General features: G+C 39.0%; 1 protein-coding gene across 1 annotated transcript in view; it reads left to right on the forward strand.

Annotated features, from left to right (window-relative positions):
* The window catches only part of LOC104363351 (von Willebrand factor D and EGF domain-containing protein), a 189,028-nt gene that overhangs the window by 60,327 nt on the left and 100,702 nt on the right, over nucleotides 1-27,999 (forward strand). The window contains exons 5-11 of the mRNA XM_033003167.1: nucleotides 1,858-1,947; nucleotides 3,234-3,369; nucleotides 7,266-7,483; nucleotides 10,297-10,370; nucleotides 18,010-18,280; nucleotides 21,327-21,505; nucleotides 24,412-25,343. Coding sequence (XP_032859058.1) covers nucleotides 1,858-1,947; nucleotides 3,234-3,369; nucleotides 7,266-7,483; nucleotides 10,297-10,370; nucleotides 18,010-18,280; nucleotides 21,327-21,505; nucleotides 24,412-25,343 — 1,900 coding nt within the window. The remainder of the gene's footprint in view (nucleotides 1-1,857; nucleotides 1,948-3,233; nucleotides 3,370-7,265; nucleotides 7,484-10,296; nucleotides 10,371-18,009; nucleotides 18,281-21,326; nucleotides 21,506-24,411; nucleotides 25,344-27,999) is intronic.

Genomic DNA, 27,999 nt, shown 5'->3' on the forward strand with positions numbered 1-27,999 from the left:
ATGAGCTCTGCAAGGAGATTAGTATTAGTTTTTATTTAATAGGGTGAATATATGTCATCTGAACTGTTTCTCTGTTGTCATCGCCTTGTCAGATCCTGATTTTGCAGACTCACTCCGTGGCAGCTGTAGGAGAAGCAGCAGGAGAAAGATCAACGCTCACCTTCTGCCTTCCCAGCAGAAGAGCTGTTTTGAAAACTCTGTAGGCTGAACATGAGCCTTTAGGGAATGCTTGGGGATAACAAATATCTAGTGATAACAGGGGCTTATTACCTTGAGGAGACAACAACTTGTTCTCCTTTGGAAGCAAACTCTCTAACTACGACATATCTGAGGAATTTTAACTGTTGAGTGTCTCTGTGAGGCCCATGTCTTTTTTTTTCCCCAGTACACCCAATAGGACCTCAAGGCTTCCATCTGGGTAATGGAACAAATAACACCATTTTCGCTGGGCCAAACTGGCTGGAGATGTCAGCAAAAGAGTGAGAAACTTTAAGAAGGTAAAAATAACCTAAAAGGCACATAAACCTGGGACTGATCTGGATTGGAAAGAATCCACCTGAAGAGCACAGGAAACATTTGATTTTTCCCGTAGCTGTACAAATGACTCTCTATTGCTGGTGGAGCATTTCTGTTGTGAGCAAATGAGTTAGGAAAGAGGATTCTTCAATCTGGAGGAAAATCATTACTTGGTGGTAATGAAGAGGGATTTTCAGAGCGGCAAAAGAAATATTCCAGAGTGGGGTGCAATGTGCACCCACCTGACTGTATGAATATGGGAATATTCTGATTTTGAGCCTGTTTTGCTGCTATTGGTCATGAGGGTCATGCCTGAGCCGGCAGGTTAGAGCTGGCGAGAGCAGCATGGATGATGGGTGATGCTGGAAAATCCATTGAAAGGTGTTTAGCACAATGGAAAATAAATTAGATTGGTCCAATTCCTCCTCGTGGGTTACTCGAGGCTTAAAAAAGGCAGTAGCTATAAATATGCCATCTGACTATTTGGAATTGATTTAGTATGTCACAATCTGTTACTTCATTTCTGAGAAGAGGCCAGGAAAAAAAAAAAAAAAGTCAGAACTACAGTTTCAGAGCCTACTGTCGTTTACTTTAAGGAAAATTTCTGTAGTTTAATCTTATGATCCTAGAAATGATGTTAGCAGTTTGGATTTTCTGAAACCAATGAAACATTAAGATGGCAGATGGTGTGCAGGCTCAGCAGAGATAAAGGTTGCGTGACTGTGCTAGGAATAAAACATAAATGGCCTGGTATGTTGTGTTTGGTGGAGTTTTTTGTTTTGGGGGAATTTTTTTTTTTTTTTTTTTCAGTATAAACCCTGTAGACACATCTGCATCACCTTTTATAATGCAGCAAGAAAAAAAAAAAAAAGCTTCTTATGTAGCTGACACAGTTTCTGAGACTGAATGACTGTCAAACTAATTTAAATTAAAAAACCTGCTTACAAACATAGTACAGAGAGAGGATATTTGATCCAGTGAACAGACTGAATTCTGGGATCCCAAGGGCTAATCCTGACAGTAACATCTTTGAACAATATAATTCTCCCAATTAAAATTTCTTAATATCACTAACCAATGTGCTTGAAAAAATGGAGAAGATTGTAAGCATTCAGTGTTATCAATTGTTGAGATGGAAGCCGTGTTTTTCTTTGCTTATTAAATGCATCAAAAATTCTTCCAAATCTCGAGATTTATTCATAAACATTTTTAAAGCCTAACCACCCAAAATATGTTTCAAAAGTAGAAAAAAAGCTTAACAACACTGATCAACAGGAAGATGCATAATTATATAAATTTTCTTCAAGAAAAGCTATAGGCTATGCTGTTTATTTATTACAGGTCTTTTGCACCGTCACTGCTTTTACAAGGGACACTCCTGAGCAGCAGTCATTACCTGAAGAAAGCAAAGGTTTCTATGCTGGGATTAAGGTAATGCCAATGGCCCTGATTTACTGATTTGGCATATCCCTAGGAAATATTTATGCATTATCTGACATGCTCTGAAAAACAAGACACAGAAACATAAGCCCTGATCATCATAATCAGTGCTGCTTTTATGTTCACTTTGAGAAAATGTCTTAATGAAATATATGGCTTTCAGTCTGTTTGTAAAATGCCCTAAAGCACCCATCAGCACCGTGTACAGGTGTTGACACTAATGCACCATAAAGAATGTGCAAAACTACATCTTCTAGTAAATACAACCCGAAGTACTATGGTGGTTATGTATAATGGGAAGACGCACCTACAAGGATGCAGAATTTTATTGTAATGAAAATAGAACAAAGTGAATACAAAAATTAACTTTTATCCATCTTCTTCTTATGGTCAAGCACTACAAAACCCAAATTTCTGAAGAGAGATTCACACTGAGTGCAAAAAACTGGTGTAATCCCACTCAAGGATTAGACTGTCAGTCTGGCAATCCAGGAGATTTTGAGATCTGAGTATCTAAACTTCATGCCTCCATGCGTTTGAAAAATCTTTCATCCCATTCTGTGTGACGTTTGAAGAAAACTTTTGGGTTTTTGTGGAAATGTCAGAATTTCCCAGGGAAAGGAAATTCCCATTTCTGACTAGCCCCGAGTGCTGTTTCTGCTCTTGCCCCAGGAGAACAGACAGACAGACATGGCACAACCTGAGCTCCCTCCCTGGCACACGAGCTGATGAAGCTATAATATATTATGTATGGAGAAAACCTTCTTCCTGCCATGGCAGTGAAGAAGAATCGGGCAAAAATTGCACTCACTTTACACCTGGGACAGAGTACAAATATGGAGTCCATGACCATGAGGTAATGCCATACTTTAGGCCATGATATTTCTCCTAGTCCGTTGGAATAGGAGCTCCTTTTAACCAGGGATATTAAAAATTAATAAATTATGATATCATGCTATTTTCAGGATTAATAAAAACCTGGTTTGAGATTAGGAGATGAGAAGCAATTAGACACTGTAAACCAACTGACAACTATATGACAATTGCAAATGTTTTCTTAATTGCCAAGACTGTTAAAGTATTTTAACAACAATTTCACGTTATAAATTTGAAAATCATTATTACAAAGATTATTATTGAGGATTATTATGATTATTTTTATTTTACAAACAATTATGTCTTTTCATAATTGATTAAAAACACTCAAAACTTCATAAATATCAGTATTGTCTAGTTAATCTATCAAAATTATCTAAAAATTATTTTCTTATTTCCAGTTTTTGCCAGAATCACTACAAATTGCAGAGGATGGCAAAGAGCATATTTTGACCATTCTGAGCACTGTTCCCATTCCCTGTCCTGGGCACGATGATCACTGTAAAATTACTCTGCGGTTAAGTACTGAGGATTTGGGTAAGAGTTTTATGTATCAACATCAAATCAGTGTAGTTACTTTTTCCTGTATTTATTTTACAATGAATTCTAATAGAAATTATAAGATGTAAATAACAACAAAGGGCAGAAGCCATAAAATCAACAAAGTGGTCCATATATTTGTTTGAGAAATAAAACAGATGATAATATCACACAAGTTTTTGAGAAAAAAAAAAAATCTGACTAGCAATAACCTGAATGGTAGCCCATTGAGATTTATGGATGAAATAACTATGAGTAGAAGAATTTATTTTAAATTCCAGTATTATAAAATTCCATTTTAAGTTTTTGTAGCAACAATGGTCTTAGGTAGAATAATTTAATTATCAATAAGAAGCTCATCTGCAGGTTTATTATTCAGTAAATGTGTACTGAAGACTTTTCTTTTGCTGGTTTAGTTTTATGTCTAACTTAATATAGAAGAAGAAAAAATTCTCATGTTTATATATTATTCTCTTTCTAAAGATATTTTTTTTTTTAGTTGAAAACGTTGACAATTTCACTTAGAAAATTCTTGCCCTTTTAATCATTAAATGCTTTCCTCAGGTTAATCTGATGCAATATTGTATCTAACCAAGGGGGGCATGCATATATACATATATATGTGTGTGTATATATACACATGTATATATATACACACACACATATATATACATATATATATATCTCCACACATATATATATTTACTTTCCATTTGCGCTAAATAAAACACCCAAACCTTTTTATAACAAGGCATTTATTTTTCTTCCATGGATGACTCAATGAGAAAAATGTTTAGAGGAAGGATTATAGCCACAGTTTCTCTACCCACAAAAACCCAGCTGAAAAAAAAGTTGGCAAAACCCAGATAGTTCCTGATATTTCCCTCTCCTTTCTCTCCCCATCATCAGCCAAGTGCTTAGACAGAAGAAAAAAATAATTCAAATGATATCATAACACAGTGTTCTTAAACTGAACGGCACCTTATGGTTCCAGCAGCTGTGTTGGCTTTCATACATGGAGCACTTTGCATTTCTCCATGGCTGAGTGCTGCTCTGCTCTACATATTGCTCTTGGCGTAGTCTCTGCCAGTCCATCAGGCAAACATCCTAAGCTCATGGGAACAGATTTTCTTAGATATTGAGGTAGCTAAGAGCTCAGGCTGGTGTGTGGTGGGATGTCCCCACAGACTCCAAGTGACTTAAACAGCTACTGTTTATGAGGATCAAATAAGAGTTAGTCACATAAACCGTCAAGGTCAATTTTTTAACTCACATTTGCTTAAGCATCAATAAAGCCTTTCAAAATCTCACTGACAATGAATGCACGGGCCAGGAGATCTCAAGTAGGAGAGATTGAGTTCAGTAGATTAGACTGAGGCTGACCCATTGCCAGGGTCTTCTCCAGTCCCACAACATGCATTCAATGGGAGGAAAGAGAAGAGGCAAGACTTGCAGAAGCAGCTTTACTTTCAAGCTGTCAACAGACTTGATGTGTTGGTGCCAAGAGTTGCCAGGATGGAGGCACAACTCAACCAATTAACTAATCTTTGAAGGAAGTTGTCACTGAAGTGGAAAATTTCTGATAGTTTTAATCAACTCATTTCTGCAGCTTAAATTAATAATCAGTTCTAGCCCTTGATTGCTCCATCCTGAGTCTATTTCCTTGAATGACACTTGGGCTGTTTATGATCAACTGAGATATCTATATATGCTTAAGGTTAAGTATCTGTTGATGGGTGTTTGCATAACCACATTTGTTTTGTGCCTTTATTGTCTTTAGGCTCCATTAGTTTATCTGAAGAAATACTGTGGGCTTCTGAAAAACGTAGTGTTGGCCAAAGTGCTATAAATTGAAAATAAAAACAATTTTAGCTGAGATTCCTTTATACCAAAATAATTAACAGACAAGCTCCTTGTCTGACTGAATCCATATGACAACAGTGTTGTGCTAATTATGTAGGGAATAAGTGATAAGAAAGCTAATTACAAGCACAGAAATATCTCTCCAAGTTCAGACAATATCATAATGAATGCCAAAGCACAGCAAAGCCACTGGAGTTCGGCTTCTGTTAAGTTTATCATTACTATTTTGACAAGATGATTTTCTTTGCTTTTAAACTTTTGTTCTGGGTTGTGAGCACAGCTCATGAGGCTGTAATGGCAATAACTATTCCTCATGGAAACCTCCAATTTAATTGAATCAAGAACCTTGAAAATGAGCTAGGACTTTTCTATAACATGTGAGGAAGCCTTTAAGGATTTGATATGAGAGATAGTATGCTATTAGTATTTGTAGGTTTTTAGTTCAGTTCCTATAGAACTCTACAGGGTTAACTTAAATTATATTTTATGAGACATTTCCATAAGGAATAAAACATTGATTACTTGATCATGTTAGAAATACCATCTTAAAATGCTTGAATGCCATCTCCTATGAATAATTAAACAATTCTATAAATGGGAAAAAATTGATGAAAATCACTTGTTTTCATATCATATTAATTACATTGCCACCATTTCTAGAACTTTGTTCTTATTGGCTGATAATTAATGGTTTGGGACAGAAAACTAAATACTAGGCACAAATGCTGGCAGACCTGAAATAAGAAGCAAGATTCTGACTGACTTCAGTAAGGTCACGATTTAATTTTTTACCCACCAAGTATTTCATGAAGGGTTGGGTGACTTCTTGAAGAACAGATATGCACAACAGGTGGCTCATAAGCAAGTGGTATCAGAGTAGCAGGAAGGAAGAAATCCTTCCCAGTGCAGGGGGTGAGGCGCTGGCCCAGGGTGCCCAGAGCAGCTGTGGGTGCCCCCTCCCTGGAAGGGTTCAAGGCCAGGTTGGACGGGGCTGGGAGCCCCCTGGGCTGGGGGAAGGGGGCCCTGCCCGGGGCAGGGAGGTAGAACTGGACAATCTTTACAGTCCCTTCCAACCCAAACCATTCTATGTTTCTACAATAATTTAGTGTTTGTAAATAAAAAACACATCTATGGAAATAAAAATCCAGGTTTGTCCATTACCTGAGACTTCAGCATGAAGAGTTAGGACCCAAGAGAAGTCAGGACCCAAGACACTAGCAGTCTTGCTGCTAGAAGAGGTTCCTTTAGTGAAGTTAAGTTGTGCAGAGGCAGAGCTGCATGAATGACTTGGGTTGCCATTGACATATTGATTTTTGTCACCACCCATCACTACACTATGACTACCTGTCATAGACACTTACATAGCCAGTACCAGCATAGCTTATTAATTTTCCACATTCTTTTAGTTAATTTATCCTCACAATGCCTCTGTGAAAGACAGAAATAAAACTACCATCATTTTACAGATTGGAAAGTAAAGTGCCATAACCTAGCTAAGCCAAAAATACAGATACAAATCTGCTGCATTTGCCCTCCTGTCATGGATCTAAAGTTGACCGAAAACTGACTCAAGAACTTTCCCTTTCCAGATCAAAAAATCTCTTTATTTTAAATTAAATAACTCCCAGCAGATACCTCCTTATAATAAATCTAGTGAAAGATAAATGTTTTCCAGAAACACAGACTCATCTCTTTCTTTGTCATGAGAACTACTCATCTTTATTCCCTGGGCATGGACCCATAAAGATAAGACTGTCATTCCAGAAATATTAGCACCTGTGGAAAGAAAAGCACCACTGAGTTTTAGTAAACTGTCTACTGTAGGGGGAAAAAAAAAAAAAAAAAAAAAAAGCAAAAGCAATGTGCATAGGGATGCCAGGTTGAGTCAGTCACAACTGCCTTCATGCAAAACCCATCTGGTTTCAAGGCATGTGTGTCCTGGAATGTGAAATGTTTGTGTTGTACAGTAAACAGGTACAGGCAACTGTTTGGATAACTCTTGTCAGACATGGTGTTTGTGTTCATTTTAGATAGCAAATTACTGGGGCCCCCAAACATTGCCCTTTCGGCATGCCAGGTGGATCTGCTGCAGGTGCCCTGCTCGGAAAGCAGCTGCGCAGCAGCGGCGGTGACAGTGACAGCCGTGACAGACTTTGCCGAGGATGGGAACCGCATCAGCAGCATCAGAGCTGAGCCAGTCGGATGGAGGGATTTGCTCTGGAGGGCTTACACACCCAAGGATGTGAAGGTCAGGTCCTAAAATAATTTGGAAAATGTGACAAATGTAAATGGGAGGTTTAGTACCAAAGAAAATGAGATACTGATAAACCTTAACCACAAACATTTGGGAACTGCTGTCAGCAAAGTAAACCAAAATATCCTCTTTATACACCAAGAAAATTAAAATGTAAATCCATGTGCTTTGACAGATTTAAGTTTGATTATTAGTCAGCACATCAGTGAGGCCAACAGCTGGATTATAGATGTAACCAGGTGTGCTTGTGTATGCTAGAAGAGGAGAGAGATAGAGAACCCAGGTTAGGGAATTAACACCTTTTCGAGAAGGACAGAAAGGAAAAAAACAAGTTTTGGGGAACAGTTTCTGAAAAAGCAGAGGTAAGGTAGTGCCTTGGTAATGAGAATGGAGGACCAAGACTCAGTAGTGCCATGTTCAATTTGTGACTGTGCCAGGAACCACCAGGACAACTCTGACAACACACATGGCTGCACCACCTCTTCATTTATCCCTGTACAAAATGTTCAAAATAAAAATAATAAGAAGCAATAAGGAACACAAGCCATGCTTTCCCTACAGAAAGCCTGGCCAAAGGAGTGTGGTGAGCAGTGACCATCCCATTGTCTGTGAAGTTGTTTCAGGGCCTCAGCTGGGAGAGCTGAGTTTGAGAGCCATAATCCCACCACCTGAGGGAATAAACCAGAGCACAGATTTGACTCAGCTAAATTTCTCAGAGCAGTGGCACATCCAAACTAGTAAATTTTAAGTAACTGAAAACAACCCTCCAATGAAATCTGTAATTCCACTACCCCAAGTTTTGTGGATTTGTTCATGAGAAAATTAGATTAAACTGGACCAAAAGAATTTTTGTCTTCAAAGGTAAAATGTTTAGCATGGGACTATATCCCTTCCTCTCCAGCCTAGGCTTCTTTTAAACTTTTTCAGATTCTTAAATCAGAAATTACAACTAATTCAGTGTAGTGCACTCACATACCCATAATTCTTCTTGAACTTATAAATGCTTTCATTAAAATATGAAAATGTAGCAAGTGTGAAATGGAATTAATCAATTTTAATAATAAATTCCATCTATCTCGGTTAAAACTTGATCTATGGAAACATAATAGACATTACCTTCCCTCCCCCCCATTTCCCCATTGCTGCTTTGCAGTTAATTAGAGGCCTTAATGTAACACAGTTCCTTCAACATATCAAGGAAAAATCCATATATTAAAATCCACATAGTCTTTAGTCCCTCCGACTTTTTCAAATATTTTTGATTTTTCTGAAAATTGAATGGAAATGGTGGGCAGAACATCCCGATACATTCAGAAACCTGATAAAGTGGATTTCTTCAGCAAACTAAGACTGCCTACAACTAGGACTTGCATCCTTTTCTGATAGAGCACAGCGGAAAGGGCCATGTGGATTTGTTTGTGCAAAGATTTTACTTAGGAAGGCTGCAGCTGCAGAGAAAATGGGAAAATTCTGAGACACTTCTTTATATCACGCTGTAGATAGATCAAAATGTTGTTGAGAGGTGTTCAGTTTTTCAGTCCTCAAGATCATCACTCTACAAGTTTGGTAGGCCAGACACTGGTGGGTCTCTAAGCAGTGTCTGTGTGTTGGCTATGGGGCATTTTGAAATACAGGTGATGTATTGCCACAGGTGAGGAATTTTGTCAGGAACTATGGGTCTATCTTCACCCTCGTATTCATTTATTTAATTTCACCACTGTTCCTAAAAGCTAAATTCTGCTTTGTTACTGAAAGACTGCACAAGGATATAACAGCCATTCTTCTTCCTTGCTCCATGGATTGTGGTAGAACTAACTGAATTGCACTTTTGGACTTCTCACAGGCAAAGAGCGAGCAAAGAATTAATAGCCCTGGCCAAGAAATTGGCCTGACAGGCTGGATATGGGAAAACCATAACACTTCATCACTCCCACCAGTATGACTGGGAGCTCTTCCAATCGCAAATCACTATACCACCCAGTCTTACATTTTTGAGAACTGGATAACAGAATAGTCAGCCATGAAAAAAACAACTTCTCGAGAAGATGTGGCAATGCAGGCCCAGCACTGCCTGAGGTTCAGATATTGTGACTTCAAAGGGAGTTGTCTTACCTCTGGCTTTTGCAGGCATATCGGCTCCTTGCAGGGCTCCAGGACTTTCAGACCTCATCTGTGACCCAGCTTGTGCCCAAGTAACCAAGAGCTGATGAGGCTGAAGATCTCTGTTGTTAGAGTAGATCCTTTCCTCACGTGCTGAAAGCAGACATCTCCAGCAGCCTGATTGGGGTCTCATCCCCAGTACCAGATAATAACTGGCACATCAAATATATAAATCAACCATTCAGATGCTGTGTCAGGAAATTTAAGGTCAGATTAAGGGACAGGCAGTGACTAGTACTAAAATATGCTAATGCTACTTAATTACAGCATACCTTATACCATACGTCAGGCATTGCAATTAGTACAATTTAATTGTACAAAGCACTCTACTCTCTTGATAATTTCAATGAATGATATACTTCTTAGCAAAAAAAGTTCAATAAAAAAGCTTTGCTTTTTACCAGATAAAGAAAGATGGTGCATTACGTCAGGTGGAATAGACACACTCTGAACTCCCTTATTGCTTGTGATTAAACCCTGTTGTTTGAAAGCAAGGTCTATTTTGTACCCATTCGCAATCATGTTTTAGAAGCCAGATTTTAGTTTGTACTTGACACATGAATCCTGCCCCTAATGTTTTGTAAGGAACAGTAATGAAGAAAAACTGCTGTGTGGACTGTATTCGTTACACATTTCATTTTAACTAGGTCACAGTTCAAGACCTCCCAACAGGGAACTGCTACTCTTTCACTGATCCACACATTATCACATTTGATGGATGGTGAGTATTCTACTTTGAAATAATTTTACTCAATTACTGCAGTTTTCAGTTTCTGGATGTAGCATGTATTTGGTTTTACATTAGAATATCAAAAGAGCGTCATACTAGTTTGCTTATAGTGATTAAACTAATGCTTCAATAACATACATGGTTTCTTTCCAGCTGTTTATACTCCTTTTCACAAAAGGACTATAAAATGATTAATCTTGAAGCAGTAATGGTTTTGAGTCTGAATAATTTCTACCAGACAAAGGTCAGATTCCAAAATGTTCTTCAAACAGAACCGCCATTAATGACTTTGAGAGGGCGCCTGCACCGTGTGGCATCGTGTTAGCGATGCCCCAGTTCCAGGCAAGTGAGCTGCCCCGTCCCTGGGGCTGGGCGGCACGCAGAGACAGCCGGGTCCTCCTCAGCATTTTGGTAACACCCGAGGCAAAGCCACTCAGCCCAAGGATTCTCTGGCATTCTTCTGCTTCCAGAGCTGGTTTAGGCACAGCTGCATCTGCTGTGGAGTTAACAGTCATAATCACAACCAAAAAACTATAAAGATGGCCGTTCTGTCTCAGATAAAAGAAGTCCAGGAATGATAAGTGGCAAATATCAGGGAAAGAGTGTAAAAATAAAGCTGTACATCCTCCTGTACTGTCCAGACATCCTATATTAGACTTACTGAGCCAGTGGTATTTTTCTGTTTGACAGCCTGTACTGTACAGAACTTTTCTTCAGTTAACTTCCCTAATCGTTCACTAATCTGTTTACCTCGGCTATTTAACATAACACAAAGTTTTTAAAGATTACATCTGGCACATTTGATCCAAAGTTGCTAATATTTCAGATCACATTCCAGGTTTGTCATTCCGCCATTAACCTTCTAATGGCACAGATAATGACTTTAGGCGCACAGCATCCACAGGGGCTCGGCAGGCGTGATATTCTAATTTTGATATCCTAATGTCCCATTTTCAGTCCAGCATGCTCTGGAGGTAGCATCTGAAATGACGTCAAAGCTGGAGAAATCTGTCGATGAAATGGTAGTAAGAAAGGCAGTGACTCCATTAAAGGTTATGTGTCTGCCTCAAATGGAAATTTTACCTAAACTGGGCAGTCTCAGGTAGGAGATTAGCTCTGCATATCTAAGGCTTTCCAGTATCCCTCCTGCTTTTCTGAATACCATTTACAATGTGGTCAGGCAGTAGTTTCATGCAAGTTTGGTTGCTCGATATATAGAATCTGTGGAAGAACTAAAAAAGGTGCCAATACATTCCCATGTCTCATGTGTCTGCAATTATTTCAACTCTGGGATATTAAACTGGATTAGAATATTATTTCAAAACTCTATACAATTATATTTTAAAATATTCCATTCTGATTTAGAGCTAAGAACAAACAATGATCTTCCAAGTGGTTGTGTTTAGGAAGTCATAAATTACTGAAAAGTGCCTCTTGGAATGGGGGAACACCCTCAGCCACCTAGCACATTTTTACATTGCTTCCATGGGAAAAGAAGGTCTAAACCAAAATAAAGCTAATTTATTTTAATAACTCATTTTTGCAACCCTGGTATTGATAGCACACAGAAATACTTCTAAGCAACTTATTCTATCTGAGCACAGGGAGTCTGTAAAAGCCCATCCTTCTGTCATCCTGCCTCAGAGTCACACAGCCTTGAAAGGGGAAAATCTCAGGATTAGCTTGGCCCCTTGATAATTGTGCATTTCTTCCTTGTGGGTGGACGTTCATTACTGCTCTGCCCAGCGTAGCTTTAAACGAGCCAGGCTGATGGGGCTTCTGCCATCTCAATAACTAGGTTATTTCACTAAGATATATCACTTCTTGATATTCAGCCAAGTTTCTTACCCATCATTTCACAGTCCCATTACTCCTACTTATATTCCCATTTATTATTGTAAATAATTTCTCCTTCAATTATTGTAATGATTATGCCATCCTATTACACATCAGTTAAGCAACTTCTCTGTCTGCCTATCCAAAAGAATGTTAACAAGTTAGTAAATGATTTTAAAGCTCTGTATTTAAGGAGTGGGGAATGCAATTCCTGCTTCTGTCCTGGTACAAACCTATAACCTAAAGACTAAGGCTGACACAGAAGTATGGGACTGAAGCATTCCCCTTTGGTCATGAAAGGGTATGCGGTGGGAAAATGTGTTTGAAATGAGGTGTGCATTAGGTATTGTGAATGGAAGAATTGTACAAAAAAGCTTGTGGGCTCAAGAAAGAAACCATATAAGTGTCTGTGAGAGATGATGACTTGTAACTCCCCGAAACAGGGGCTGAGAAAAACAGCCTGAGAAAGAGATAAGGGGTGGGGGGGAGCAGAGGCCCTCCAAGCAGAGGAATGCCTCAAACACTCGCAAGTAACGAAACTATAGTCATGGGGTGGATAATGTGGAGTCTGGAGCTGGTAAGGCGGCCTGGTTAGCACAGGATGCAGCTGGAACAGGGAGTCGTGTGAAGGCAGGACGGCTCTGCTCTGATGCAGCTTGGAAAGTTTCAAGGGCCACCTGCCCAGTGAATGACCTTTGCTTCCTTATCCGTGAAATGCATATTAAAGTTGACACCCCTGCATATACTAATGGAGATTAACAAGATCATGCTAATGACATCATCCCATGAAGCACCTTACCCCTTCCCATACATGTGATAAGGTAGGTATGTAGGTTGGCTTAGGGGATGGGCCCAAGGAAAGTGTGTATAAATTGAGGGAGGGCGAGGAGTGAGATATAGAAAGAAAAAAGAAGACATAAAGGAGCGAGGAAGGCAGATGCATCCTTGATGAACTCAGACAGGACCAACACAGGACCCCAGACCAGTGATCTCTATTTCTCTATTTTCTCTCTCTATGTCTCTTCTTCTCTTTTTCTCCTTTTCCCTTCTTACAATTAAGTAATGCAAGGCATACTATATCTCTTGCCATAATTTCGCATATACGTAGTCAATTATCATGGATCCAATTATTACACTGTGGGAAATTAATAAATGTCTGTGTATGGACTTTGAGACTTGTCTCACCATTGTCCACTCCACTGGGGGTTTACTAATTAAGTCACTTGTCTCTCTGGTCTGAGTAGGACATGACAGTGTCCCTCAATAATAAAAAAGTAACATAAAGAGACCAATCTGCAGATTGTAAACAGCAAAGCAAGAATACAGAAAAAGCTAAGAGAAACTTGTTGTAGGGGCTAGGAAGCAATAGGCTGAGAAGATGAGTGGAGCATCAGCTCTTGGGCATCTGGAGCCACATCAACTATAAGTGATCCATAGACATGGGCTCAGGTGAGCACATTACACAGGAAAGAAAAGAAACTTCCAAAAATAGTTGAAGAGAACTAGAGGAAAGAGCAGCCTTTAGCTACCTCTATATGACTACAAAGTTGTCAGCAAACAAAGCTTAATAAACTATCAAAACTGCTCCTGAATTCAACAGCAGAGCATCCATCAAACAATATAACCCAAAGAAACCCATTTGTTCCACCACAAAGCCTGTAGGTCAGCTTACGAGGAGAGAGCAGACTCTTAAGATTAAATTGTTGTAGGCAGAGCTGCTGTGGATGGGTGGTGGTCAGTGATCTGAAAATGGGGATCATTGCCAACAACAAAATGGTAGGAGTGTTTTCTGTGCAAACAGACATGCACATAAACATACTTCTGCCTTCCACAGGCTTGCTTACCTTCTTTGACTTTCCCATTAACAACAGCAAAGAGAAGGAAAAATGCTCAATGGGGAAAATCAAGGATGAAAACATGAAAATAGAAAACTGCAACCTTTTTCGCTTTCAAAAATTAAAATATTAAAAATTAAAAATTTAACTTAATTTTAAAATACTTATTTGAGTAATTTCATTAGCAGATTTGTTGGAAAATTGAAAAATGGCATGAAAATCAGAAGACTGGAAGATTTTTTTTTTTGGTAGTAAAATTTTCCTACTGAAACAGTCACTTCCAATGTATAGGTTGTTTCATGAGATTCCACAATAATACTTCTTTTTGTAACTTCTATAGTGATGTTTTCAGTGGTGTTTAATCTGACGTACTGAGCTCACATTGCATCTGAGGTAGTTAGCTATTCATTAGACAACTGAAATACCTAACTCCCACTTCTAATGATAACACTCCCCTTTGGTATGCCTCCTGCTAATATATTTCTGTAGAAATATTTATCTTCTAATCTTTTAATTCATTTGACCAAAGGAAGTGACTGAAAATCAAAGGAGAATGTGTCATATTTTACAGTGTAAGCACAATCAATTTGTGTATATTGGAGCATAGATGTGAAATAGCGTTAATTATACTAGCTAAAATCCAGAGAGAGCACTTCCTTTTATAGCAAAGTACCTTCTAAATTAAACAAATGTGAAAGCTTGGTAAAGCAAAAGTATAGCCCTCATTACTAGTTATGGCACATTATAAATATAAAAGCTTTTCATGCCGTAAATTGTAGATTCTTAAATATGAAGTACTAGCTTAAAACTAAATATGCAGAAAATCCCTTTAAGGCAAAATATAAAAAGGGAAATATTTCTTGATTGGTGAACTATATATATCATTCATGTTATTTTGCATTTTACCTTAAAAAAAAGGGAAGAAGATTTTCAGATTTCTCAAACATTTATGCTAATCCACTCATCAATATTATCACAGGGGCAATGGCACCATTTTCTGCACAGTGACAAAATCCCTCAGCTTGCACAGCTTCACAATTCTGGTTGGCTTTATTGGCATTCATCCTAGTAGCCCACAATTAAGTCCTGGGCATGAGTACCCCTGCCAGAGGTGCTGTTCTTTTTGACAGTCTGTAGAAGTTTATATGTCCCTGTCAGCATATTAGCAGTATATTATCAACATTCTCCTCACATCAAATCCCATACTGAATCCAAAACACAGCACTGTTCTAGCTACTAAGAAGAAAAAGTTAGCTCTAACCCAGCCGAAGCAAGGACAGTCCCCAAGCATCCAGTGCCTGCTGAACGTAACCCAACAGCTTTGCTCCCCAAGAACAATGTGACCAGTCCTTAATGATGAGCACTCTGGAATCAGAGAACACCCTCCAGCCTCACCCAGCACTTCCAAGGGTCACAACGAGCATAGAATAGTTCTTACCAGCAAGGAAAGAGAGAGCCTGGAGGGACATGTCAACAAATCAAATAATTTGGTGGTGAAACGGTGGTGGAAAATCCTTAGAAGCAGCCACAATAACTGAATTAATAAAGAGGTGAACTGTATCTTGGTGAATAGTAAGTGCATTGTGCTAGTTAATCCAACATTACTAGTGGTAACTGTTTACATATATTTATATTGCCTTCTGTCCCTCTGTTGTGATAAATCAACAGAAATGATTCCCATAACATCTCCCTGTCATAACAAAAGAGGAGCACTTTATAATTCTTGGATTTAAGAGCACAGCTTGAGCCATGACTTCATGCTGAGAGAAGAACTTGCTGCACTGCTTGAAAAATAACCCAAACACATAGATGGGGAGGGAGGAGCCCCCTTCCCCCCATTGCTGCAGACTATTAGGGAAGCAAGGTGGGGAGTGCACTGCAGGGGCAATTTAGACACAAGCAGTGGCACCTGGTTCACAAAGAACATGCAGAGCTTGCTCCTGAAAGAGCTCCAGTAACTCTGCTTCATGCTATTAGTGACAGAAGCAATTTCTCAAATGTTGTCCAAAGAATCATTATCACAATTACAATTGTATAAACATCACAGAAGTTTACCTGACTACGTTCAATTAGCCATTCAAGTAATTCAAAGGCAGCTGAAATCTTCAATTTAGACACACTGCAGCTTTCTAATGTGCTATGCAATCCATGCCATGACTTAATTGAAGGACTCTAAGTGTCTTCCAGGAGAGTTGGTTTGGGTCCACTGTCAGTGTTTATTAAGCAGTAAATAGCTCCCATAACTGCAATGATATTTATATGCATATGCTAATACAGCCTTATATACCAGATATAGGTGATTAGTCTGGGTACAGCCACTGCGATGCATTATTTTCCATCAACCTCCCTAAGCACCTTTCCTTCTAGGCTCCCCCTGTTGAAGAAAACTGTGGAAGGTGATTCTCATAAAACATCCTGTCTCCTCTGTCTCTCCTGTGAAATGGCCAAATGGAGCTAGTACTTGATGTTAAAAGAGATTATGTATTCTTTATGTTGTCCTTAGTTCTAATCAATCTTAGTAACAGCATTTGTGCAGTGCACTTAGGATTTATATACCTGATTAGAAAATAAGATGAGACAGAACCATTCAAAATCTTAACGGTTTATGGCCAACTACACTAAGTTTTTCAAGATGAAAGATAAAGTCAGATGTGTTTTTTAGCAGATAAAAGCAGTTGGAGTTTAAATTCTTACTGTGTTTTAAGCTACAGAATTTTCTGTGGTTTTTGTTTGGAAGAGAAATGAAATGCAGATATATACATGTTAAAAAAATCTTGGTTCTTGAGTCATTTGTTCCTCTGTATAGGAAACATTAACAGACTGAAACAATATTGATGTTTGTATGACAGTTCTTGAAAACAATCCTGTTATTTAGTTGATATATTTTATAAATTCCTTTTTATATTTTCTTTTTTATTGTAGAAAAGAATAACACTTATTATTATAAGCTTATAGCTTAGTTTCCATATTACTTAATTTCATAAAAACCATTTTTAAAACTAAATGCAGTGCCTTAAAGGGAAGCAGAATAATCCATCATTTTTAAAGACGGCAGCTGTTGGCTTGTGAGGAGAAAACTCCAGCAACATATATAATGTACACAGCTACTCTTTTCTTTACATTTATGCATCACATTACCATAAAATAGAGTAAGAATAAGACAAGCTGATGGAGTAAGAAAACAAAAATCAAGCAGAGGAGGTTCCTCTCGCAGGTCCCTATTGTGGAGACCCAAGAGCCTGCAGGCGGGAGGAATTTTACCTGGCTTGTGTGGAGGGGAAACACTTTCAAAGTTATTACAGTTATTCTGCTCATGGCCTCACTCTGATGGAACACGGACTTTCTCTACAGAGAACGACAGTCTCAAATTGTTCAACACACTGCACAGTGCTGATTGCCAATCCGTTTAGAACGAAAGTTGTGCTTACAGTGAAGTTGTTGAGGTGGGGGGAACCAACTTCATTTTAACAGGTTTCCAGCAGAATCCCGGGTTTTCACATGAAGTATTCACCTAGCCACAGTCAGCCTTGTAAAAGTTAGTGATTAGTCACAGACGAGGTTATTTGAGCACTGATTTTGCTTTGAGAATATCATGCTGTAAAGCATCCGGTTAGAACCAAAACATATTTATTAGGGCCTGGAGGCAGGGAGTTTTTCCCATTTGCTTTTTATCAAATGTTTATCCTTTTTATCCATGTCTGTTGCCATAGCAGCTGCTGGGAGACAGCTACCCACTTTTCACATGAATTCTTATGCACTTTCAGTTAATAACTGCGACGGTGTTTCCTTGCTTACAGTGCTGGAGAAACACTTCCCCACGCGTTGATTTTTCCCTCCTTCAGGGCCAGCCACCAGGCTGGTGTAATTAAGGAGCGCTAGTGCACGAGTACCAACAAACAGCCATCACAGGTGGGTGCTCTGGGTCTCTAACTCCTCTTTTTGGTTTGTTGCTTGTTTAGGCGCTACGATAACTATAAAATTGGCACCTTCCTTTTTTGCCGAAGCATGTCGCGGGTGTTTGAGGTGCACGTCCGGCAGTGGGATTGCGGAGGCCACCGCTCTGCCACCGCCTGCAATTGCGGCGTAGCTGCACGAGAAGGGGGTGACACTGTGGTACTGGACACCTGCAATGGCCATTTTCGGGAGAGCAGACCCCAGCTATCCATCAAAAGCACCGAGGCATCACCACGTGTCAAAATCCTAAAGTCCTACGGAGGGAGAAAAATAACAGTACGTGGATATTTAAGTACTCTTGTTCTTCTTCTTCTTTAAAAATGTGAGTTCAATATTCCTGAATTATTAATGAAGTTGCTACAAAAATATCTGTCTGAAGCCATAAGAGTGCCTGCAGCAAAATGTACCAAAAAACGAGATGCAGGGAAGAAGCTGGTTAAAGTGTTAGTTTAACGAACTGTAGAACAAAACAAAACAAATATCTCTGGAAATTTCTAGGAGACATAGCGGAGTGCCAATATTGTTACTTACTCTCTGCAGTACAGCAATCCACTCTCAGTTTGTTTATGCTAGGCACTACCCAACCGCATCACATAAAGCAAATTTCTTTGCAGAGCTTACGATATAAATATTCAAGGAAAGATCACAGGTAGCAGAATAATGTAGTTTTAGAGCGGAACAGTAAGGCAATATTAGTCAGATCCAGATAGCTCCCAAAAGTCATGAAAACGGGCTGCAAATGTGCAACATTTGGTATAATTTAAAGTATTTGCCTAAAAAGTATATGGCCACTACATACTTTGCATGAGTATCACTTATGCACACTAATCCAGTGAGATCACTAGAAGAATAAGAGCAGGCGCACGAGGGGCTTTGGTGAAGAGAAGAGCTACAAATTATGGCCAAGAAGATAATTTTATCCTACAGTTGTATCATTAAGATTTATTGCCAGGAAATGTTTTGGGCAAAGATAGGTCCACAATAGAGCCAGAATGATGCACAGAGTGCCTGTGCTTGGCTCTCCTTGTGATCTCACTTGGAATAGATCTTAGTAAGGTAGTAATTGAAAGTCGGTTAATTATAGAATAGAGAAAAAGCAGGAAACAAGCTGTCATTTCATTTTGCAACTGAATGCAATATAATTACTGTTTTATTACTAGAATAATCTTAGCAAGGAATCCCTACTCTCATTTACACTTCATGTAAGACTCACTGAAACAAAGCAGGACACCCCCGGGACACGAATATGAATCCTGCCCCAGTCTGAATGGGAATCTGTAGGAACGGAGCAGCAATGACCATGATCCCCGACCACGCCGCTGCACACGGTGCATCTCGATTTGCTGAGGAGTTGCCCGCCGCCGACCTCGCACAGCGCAGGAGCCGGCTCCCCCGCGGCTCCCGCGCCGTTCGGGGCTGATGCTTTGCGTGGGGTTAAGTCACTCTCTTTTCTGTGCAAGGTAGCAGTTTCCAGAAGCCAGTCCCTCTCTATCTCTGCAAACTGAGGTCTCCAAAAAGCTTCTTCAAAGCCTCAATCAGCAGCATTAATTCCAGGTGGGTTACCGAAAATCTGGGCAGTTGTTAGGTCCTCAGTGGCAAATGGGACACCTTGCCTGGGGCAGCGGGAGGGAAAAAGGTTACAGCCCTCTGAATTTCTGAAATAAATCCACACCTGGAAATATTAATCCAGACAGCACAGAAGACTGAAGCAGCTCATGCAGTCCTGCCTGCAAGGATTTTATATGCAGCACTGTAGGAAATGCTCCTCCCTGTAGTAAAGCCTGTAATTAGAAGGCACGTGTTTATCTGAAGAAGGAAATCAAACCCTCAACCATCACTGTGTCAACTGCAGTTCTCCTGCTCTACCTCTTAAACCACTACAGAAAAACTAACTCATCAGGCCATTTGAGATTTATGTTGTTGAATATTTTTTGGGTTTGTTTTGTTTTTTTTTTTAAAAAGACTTACCTTGGGAAGCAAAACATACTGCCAAGGTGGAGGTACAACCAAGACCTGACGTATTCAAAGAACTGGTTTTATATGATGACTTCCATTATTCACCAAGGCCAATAATTGTTCAAAAAAGGATGCTTTAAATGCCCTAATTAAAACACAGAGCCTGAGTTCAAAACATAGTGTCCCTGGCTGTTAGTACAATCAATAGCACTTTGCTGCTCCTCTCAGCTGGATGAGAGAACACTCACAGAGCACTCCTCAAAAATTATTCTCATGTCTCAACTGTTGACTGGGAAGCTAAAATAGGCAAGATTATTATTTAGTGCGGCCAAAATGTAAACTCTGAGTTCCAGCACAGAAATACAAATATAAGCTAGTTGCTTCTTCACAGATATGAATAGATTTGGTGAGGAGGAGCTTATAAGAGACCAAAAAATCCGCACCACAAGAAAGAAAAACAGTGGACATTATTTGGCTGAATGAATTATACTTAGGCAAGGTTCACTTAAAAAAAGGAAAATAATTATTTTGAAATTATTTTAATGAGGTGTTTTCCACTGTTTATTGTACTTCTTAAGTACTTTTAAACTGAAAACATTTAATTTGGGATTAAAAACAAAACAAAAAAAAAGTTACTTATCAGGATAGAGTACTCCTGCTCCCACTCCTGGCACAGATCAGCTTCAAAATAATTTTCTGTTTGCCTGTAAAAATAAAGCAAACAAACAAAAATATATTTCAGTTGAACAGATTTTTTTTTTATTATTATTTGGTTGGGACACCAATCTGAAAAATCCACTATCCACACAGTTACTTCTTTGTCTTAACCTCATGATCTTTTCTTTTCTTTTAAAGGTCAGTGTAAGTCTACCACAAGTTCTTTAATGAGAAAATTGCTTTATCCACTTTAAAACACAATCATTTTCTGGGTAATCTGGCCTTGGAAAATGAAACGATTTTTCAGAGGGAAGAAAGCTGTTTTTCAAACTTGGCAGTTTATCTAAAAGAAATGATTTCCCAGGCAAAGACACAAGAGTGGCCTTATTGTCATGGAAGGTGCTTCAAAAATTAGCCGGTAAATTACCAGTGGGAAAACGTCAATGGATATAATTATTAATTTAAAAAGAAAGTACTTGTGCAGTTTTGTATTTATGTAATGCTATTGGATATTAGTCCCATAGAATCCGAAAGCAAGCTAAATAATAGCACAAACAAGTATTTATAGTGTATTTAACTGATCTTAAATTACTTCCACCATCACCAACATCCTACTTTGATATTTTCGCTTATAGAAAGGAACATGTTCTTATTGCATAAAAAGCTTCATAATAGCTTCAATTCACCAGGTTTTTTTCTGCCTCTTCAGATCCTGTTCCCTTCGGGAGCGTTTGTTCGAGCCGACGTGAGCGAGTGGGGAATGGGTCTGACGGTGAGGACGCCGGGCAGTGACTTCAACAGCACCAGAGGTTTGTGTGGCCTCTTTGACGGGATCGGTCACAACGACCTGAGCAATGTGCCCGAGGAAGACTTCATAGAGGAGTGGAGGTACAAAGCAAGAGAGGATCCCAGCCTGGGAGATGCTCTGCAGCACTGTTTCAAGGGGTGTTGATAGGTTTATTTCATTACATACTCCCCTAATGACCTGACAGAGAGATCCATTTAATCTAGCAAGGATAGCCTGGAGACCTGTTACCAATCAAACAGCGCTGGGGTTTAATTTCCAGCCAGCACAATACAAATAAGCAGTTACTGAGAGAGAAGTTTTATATTTGCAAGTGATGTCATGTTAACAGCTGTGTTAAGATCCCACTCAGCCGTTAAAAAAAATGTGGTTCTCACCCACACTAGAAAATGTAGATAACTGACAATAGGGATTAATTAAGGGTTTGGTATTTCCCTTGTTCTTTTATTCCTGAACACTAATTACAATATGTGAGTATAGATTAAATGTTACATTTTGACAAAGTGTGGTAATGTATGTACCATGCTAAAACTTAATATCTACTCTATTAATGATGACAGTGAGCTCTAAAAACTTGCACTTTGAGACAGATGGTCTGGAACCAAAGATAGGAGTCTGACACTCTGACATGTCCCTGTCCGTGTTCCTATCCCTATCCCACATTTTAATTCCTTTTGCTGAACTCTAAACATGCCTAATAGGTGTTCCTAAAACCAAAATGGGTTTGGTTGGCTGTGTAGTTTTGTTTGTGAGCTATGTTTTGCAAATAAGGAAAAATAAGGCACACCATCTTAACATATCACTTAATCTGTCCATGGGAATTTAGCACAATCCTATAGGAACAATAAATTTTTAAGCCTATTTCATTTCAGAAAAGAAACAAACACCTCTACCATTTTCTAGTTGCATTAAATGGGCCTAATTAAGGGCTATTTGATGGCATTTGTGAACTGTCATTAGAATTTGTACTATTTAGAATTCAACAGCCATCTTTAACAACTTAATAATGTGGTAATCAGTCAGTTTGCTTGCCAAATGGTAAAATAGTTCAGGGCAAGAACTGACCAAATGCTGACTACCCAAAAAGAGGCTAACAAGATCCTTAGGAGGACCTGTTCAGAGCAAGTTTATTGAAAGATCAGAAGCCAAAGTACAATGTAGAGGAATTTACTTATAAATCAGTGAGGAGTTTTCTAGGACTCAGTACATATGATGGAATTACTTCAGGGAAGGCAGAAAGGGCTCCTGCTAAGTGAGAAGGGCAAGAGAGGTGACGAGTTTCACCTTGCAGTACTCCCAAGGATGGATTCTCAAGGACCCTTCAGAACCTGGTTCAAAACCCAAGTCAATGGAAGGGCTAAGGCCACCTCCAGAGAAGACTGGATTGGTCTCTGATTCACCCACAGAGAAATTGTACAGTAAAAAACAAAACCTAGGGGGTGAATCTTCTGCTGCTGTTTTTAATTTCATTTTAAATAACACTGAAGGCATGTTAGGTTTCCTCCAGCACCTGAAGCCAGTCTGAGTGCTCACCATCTGGCAGTTCAGCTCTTTCCCTGGCTCCCACCTCTCTCAAGCAGCTGCGCGGCTCTGAATAGCACAGATCTGTTTTAAACATCAGCTTTCCATGCAACTTTTAAACAATAAAACAAAATCAGAGCCACATATCAGGTAACAGCACCACACAGACCCAGAGGAGCAACACGTGCAGGACGCCCACTCAGACACTAAACGGTGTTGTCCAAAGGAGTACTACTCCCTCAGTCACCAAAAATGTTTTGTTGTCCAAGACTGTAGGAAAGTACAGAATAGCTTGTGCATCTCTGCAATCACGAAAGCCATCTTGTCTTATCACATTGTATTCTGCTGTGCCCACACATGGGGAAAAATGTTTTCATAAATGTCTGGGTTCATGTTTCAGAAGGAGAAATTGGTTCCTTTTGCTTGTGTTACTGTGATGTTTTATTTAAAAGTTAGCATTGTATCAATGATCAAAATAGTAATATCATCTATGTCTTTATCAATATATTTTGGAAAAATTGGATAAAGGCAATTATGTTTCCTACAACAATATATAACATCTACTCAAAAATGTTGGCATATGCTTTTACTTTCCTAAAATCTCTATATTCTGGCTGCAAGACAAAATTAATGCCAAATTAATTTAAATTTGTGGTGATATTTCAAATTTATCTCGAAATAAAGTGCTGCCAACTATTGGGACAAGAAACATAGCTTTTTCTATGAAGCTCCAGAATTCCTCTTGTGTTGCACAACTTTAATCATGGCTGTTTATTCAAATTGAACTCTCTAGAAGTTCATCTATCATTATACCTGGACTAAATTAAAAATGGAAAAAAAAATCACTTCTCCTTATTTGATAGCCTAGCTCTATGGTCAATAGAAAACTGCTTTGTGTCAAAATAAAAACTCAAAGAAGGCTCCATTAGAAGATAGAAATGAAATGCATTAAAAATGAAAAAAAAAAAAAGAAAAGAAAAAAATATAGTGATCCAAGTGTTAGAGGGAACACCTGGTAAGGAGAGCACAGGCGAACAGATAAAGACGATTTTCATAATAAAACATTTGAAACAAATACATCTTTTTTGTCATTCTTCAAGCTGTATCTGAGTCACACTAGGGATAAATCCAAGGCCTTGTTTCATGTGTAATATGCAAAGGGTAACCTGCACCTTAGAGAAAGTTCTGCAAAGAGAAGTCAAGTAGTTAGGCAACACTCCAGCAAAGCACTTAAGCATCTGTTACTAAAAAGTCCCCATGTAGTGCTAAAAATGTACAGGACAACTCAAGAAGGGCAGTACAAAAGCTACTAAAGGAAACAGAGATTAAACTTAAGCATTTTCCTGAGTACTTTGGTATATTGGGAATTTATGCATTCCCCAGCCTCAAGGAAAGTAAGTTTACTTGGTATTGTAGACTAATTTGTTGAAAGTTTCTTCCCTCTAATCTCTTTCTATTTTTAAACCAGAATACCTCCAGGGAAGAGTTTATTTGACAGGACTCCAGCACCTTCTGAGAGGAAGCAAAGGGAAAATTACTGCAGATGTCAGAAGGAGAGCACCACGTCCGTACCTGTGATAAACACACTGAATGCCTTTCAGACTCCTTTCCCTCAGTTTTCTGGTTGCCACTATGATCATGTGGATTACACCTCTGCAATCCCATATCTAGATGTTACATCAGAGTTTGTCACTCACACAGAGTCTACTTTAAGAAAAAATGAGAAACTGTCAACCAAGTCTTTTGATCAAAGATATCTGCTTAAATCACTCCAAAAACGAGACAGACCCAAGGACCAATTAAAACCCCTTGCACACAATGTTTCCATGAAAAACAACAGTTCCATTAACTCTACCAGAGCAACAGAAGACTTAAGAAGAGCAAAAAGGCAAGATTACTATTATGAGTACTCATCCTTTCACCCGTTGCATGGCCCAAGCCAGAGAGACTCAGAGAGCTTTGCATATTTTTTCCCAGAAGATTACTTTGAAGGAATTCGGACAAAACTTCCATTGTCATGGCCCACTCCTAATGGTCTAACTGCCACCAAAGCTCAGGAGATTTGCCACAAAGTTCTTGCAAATTCCACCATTGGTTTAGTGTGCAAAGGTCTTCTTGGAAAGCAGATGGACGAGGCAATTGATATATGCCTTTTAGATCTGCAGCTCAAAGATGATGTGGCTTGGGTGAGAGCACTGATAGCCCTTTTGGAAAATGAATGTGAAAGAAGAGTGCTAGGAAACAGAGTGTTTCATGTAGGAAACCAGCCATCTGCTACCCAGGAGGAAATCCTCACCATTCTCCGGTGTCCTGCTCTCTGTAATGGCAATGGACAGTGTACTGAACTGGGCTGCCAGTGCTTTGAAGACCACAGCTCCTATGATTGTAGCATTGCCAAAAGTAAGTAAAAAATTCTGTTTCTACCCTACCCATCTTTTCACGGTATTAGAATTATTAGGTAGAACATCTGCACATAGTTGTTTGCTCTTCAAACAGTGCTACCAGTAAGGTATTTGATGAATTAGTAATCAGTTTTTGACCTTGAAGAGCCGATCAAAATATCTGGTTGGCTGGTCCTTCACTTTTTCGCCTCAGTAACTTTTTAAAAATGGATTTTACAAGCCCCTTAGCAAATTGGTTTTGCAGAAGTGATTTTCTTTACATCTGATCTATCACCAGCATGCTGACAAGCAAGCTTCTGACAAAAAAGAGGGTCCTGCTCACCTTGTGGTCAATATTCACCTTAACACTGTATAGGTACTTTTTTTTTTTTCCCTCATCAACAGAGAATAAAATTTGAAAATTAATTTCAAACACTGTACTAGTAACAAAAAAAAATTAAAAGTTACAAAATGAACAGGCAACATTTTCAAAACCATAAAATAGCTACAGGACATATGCGAACCTGCAGACCTGATTCTGCAAATATTTATGAATTACATTTACACAGGAAACTATCCCACTAGGTTTGTTTCTTCTTTATAGTTCAGCCTCTCAATGGATAAATCAAAGTCCAGTGTGAGTACTGACAATGCTTGAAACTAAGCACTTGCATAAATGTTAGCAATGATTTAAAAATGTAAGCCCTGCTTCAGCAAACCACATAAACTTATGCTTGAAGTTACAAAAAGGTACTTAAAGCTCAGCCGTACAGTTGAGTTCCTGCAGCTTAAGAAGTATTCAGCTAAACAGAAATGACAAGGTATGCTCTCTTAACCCATTCCAAATGTGAGGGAAAGGCTTCTTCTACGATGCTGAGGCTGATGGACATTATTCTGTATTTAGGACAGGTAAAGCTCATATCTAGGGTCAGTCGCCATGGCTTAGCTGAGACATCCAAATCTCCATCCAGCCCAGGGAGCTCAGCAGCACATCTGGTACCCCAACACATTTACTGGCAGGGATGGGATTACCCATGTGCTTCACAATAAATATGTCTTCAGTGCGCTGATTTTAGGATCTTTTCCTAAATATGGAGGAATTAATTCTCTTTCGCACAGAGAACAAGTGACACCAGTGACTGAGAAGTGAGTTGAGCAATTTTGCAGTAATTGTCTAATATATTATTCGGTGTTTAACTTCATTTCTCTGTGATCTGATCAGGTTAGGGGATTTGCTTACCCCAGATTTTAAAATTTTATTTTATTTTGTTATGGTTGAAATCCCTCAGATTAGAGGAAAATATATTCAATATGACCTTTCAAGTAAAAGCTAATGGCACTTTGTCTTCTTGCTGTGACATCAAATATAAACAAGGACAGAGTACAGAGCACGGCCTGAGATTGCACAGGGAGGTGAGAAGTGGAAAACAAACACACATCAGCTGTGGCAAACAGCATAAACTATTACTACTCCCTGATCTGACTGCTTCGTCCGTCTCACTGTCTTTGCTTCACTTTGCTCCAGTTGAGGGAAATGTGGTAGTTGGCCTTTGCTTCGATTCACTTCTCTTTTGGGAGTCTGGTTTATTAGAGTTCACAGTACATCAAATTATTCCCTCCAGTTTCCCAAAGAGTCACTAGTACCCCCGCTCCCCCCGGCAGACTCCTGCTCCCTCCAGCCCCACTCACCCGGACACCTCTCTGCTCCGGGGCTCCCGGCTGGTCTCCGCCGAGCGAGAGCGGCTCCGCGGAGGCTGAGTTGAGTTTTCAGCATGAGCATCCTCACGCTGGTCCCTGGGGGAAGCAAGCTTGGCGTCAGACCCACAAAAGAGCCACACTGTTGCCATCAGGAAAGTATAAATTTCCCTTAATGTTCATACTGCTCCATTTTCTGGGGGTGAGTTTGTTAGCGTTGTGACAAAACTAACATTGACAGCTTCAGCAGTTTTCCTAACACAAGACAGAAGGCCTTTTTCCAAAATTCCCATGCAGTTTTCCCAACATTTCAAGGGCAACATTTTGTTTAAAAAGTGAATGGCCTTTGTTCTCTCTATCACACTGTATACAACCCACATTATCTTAGTTACAGCCAAATACTTGTATTTTTTTTTAAACTCACACCTGTAAAATATTTTCCGTGGGTGTAAACTTTAAGTAAAAATATTATTTTTTATTTAAGGAAACCTACAGAACACATTAATAATAGCTAGTCGAGGACAAGAATGATTTCTAGATAAGTAAAGTGAGCTCAGTAGAGAAAGCATTAAATAAAAATGTAGTAGAAATTGCCATTTTGAGTTATCAGTATTTATTTTTCTCATGAGGAAAAGGTAGTGGTATAATTCTTTGATGCACAGGGTATGTCTTCCCAAGGGTACACTTGACCTGGGGAACTTTTACCATTAATTTTTCTTTTTCCCACCATACTGGTGAGGTTATATGCTACCCACTCATCTACAGCTGTCCATCTCCAGAAGCATAAGACAACCGTCACTCATGGCATATTCCATACCATGAACATACACTGGGAACTTACTCATTCGTACAGAAGAAAAATGAAAAATAAAATCAAAATGACACAACAGACTGTTATCAGGGCTAGTGGAAATAAGTTTAATCACTAAAACCTTTTCTGCAAAATCTAGATTTATTTTTTTTATATTTGTAATCTATCT

This window comes from Tyto alba, unplaced genomic scaffold, assembly GCF_018691265.1.
Source record: "Tyto alba isolate M040663 unplaced genomic scaffold, T.alba_DEE_v4.0 Super-Scaffold_7, whole genome shotgun sequence".
Taxonomy (NCBI): domain Eukaryota; kingdom Metazoa; phylum Chordata; class Aves; order Strigiformes; family Tytonidae; genus Tyto; species Tyto alba.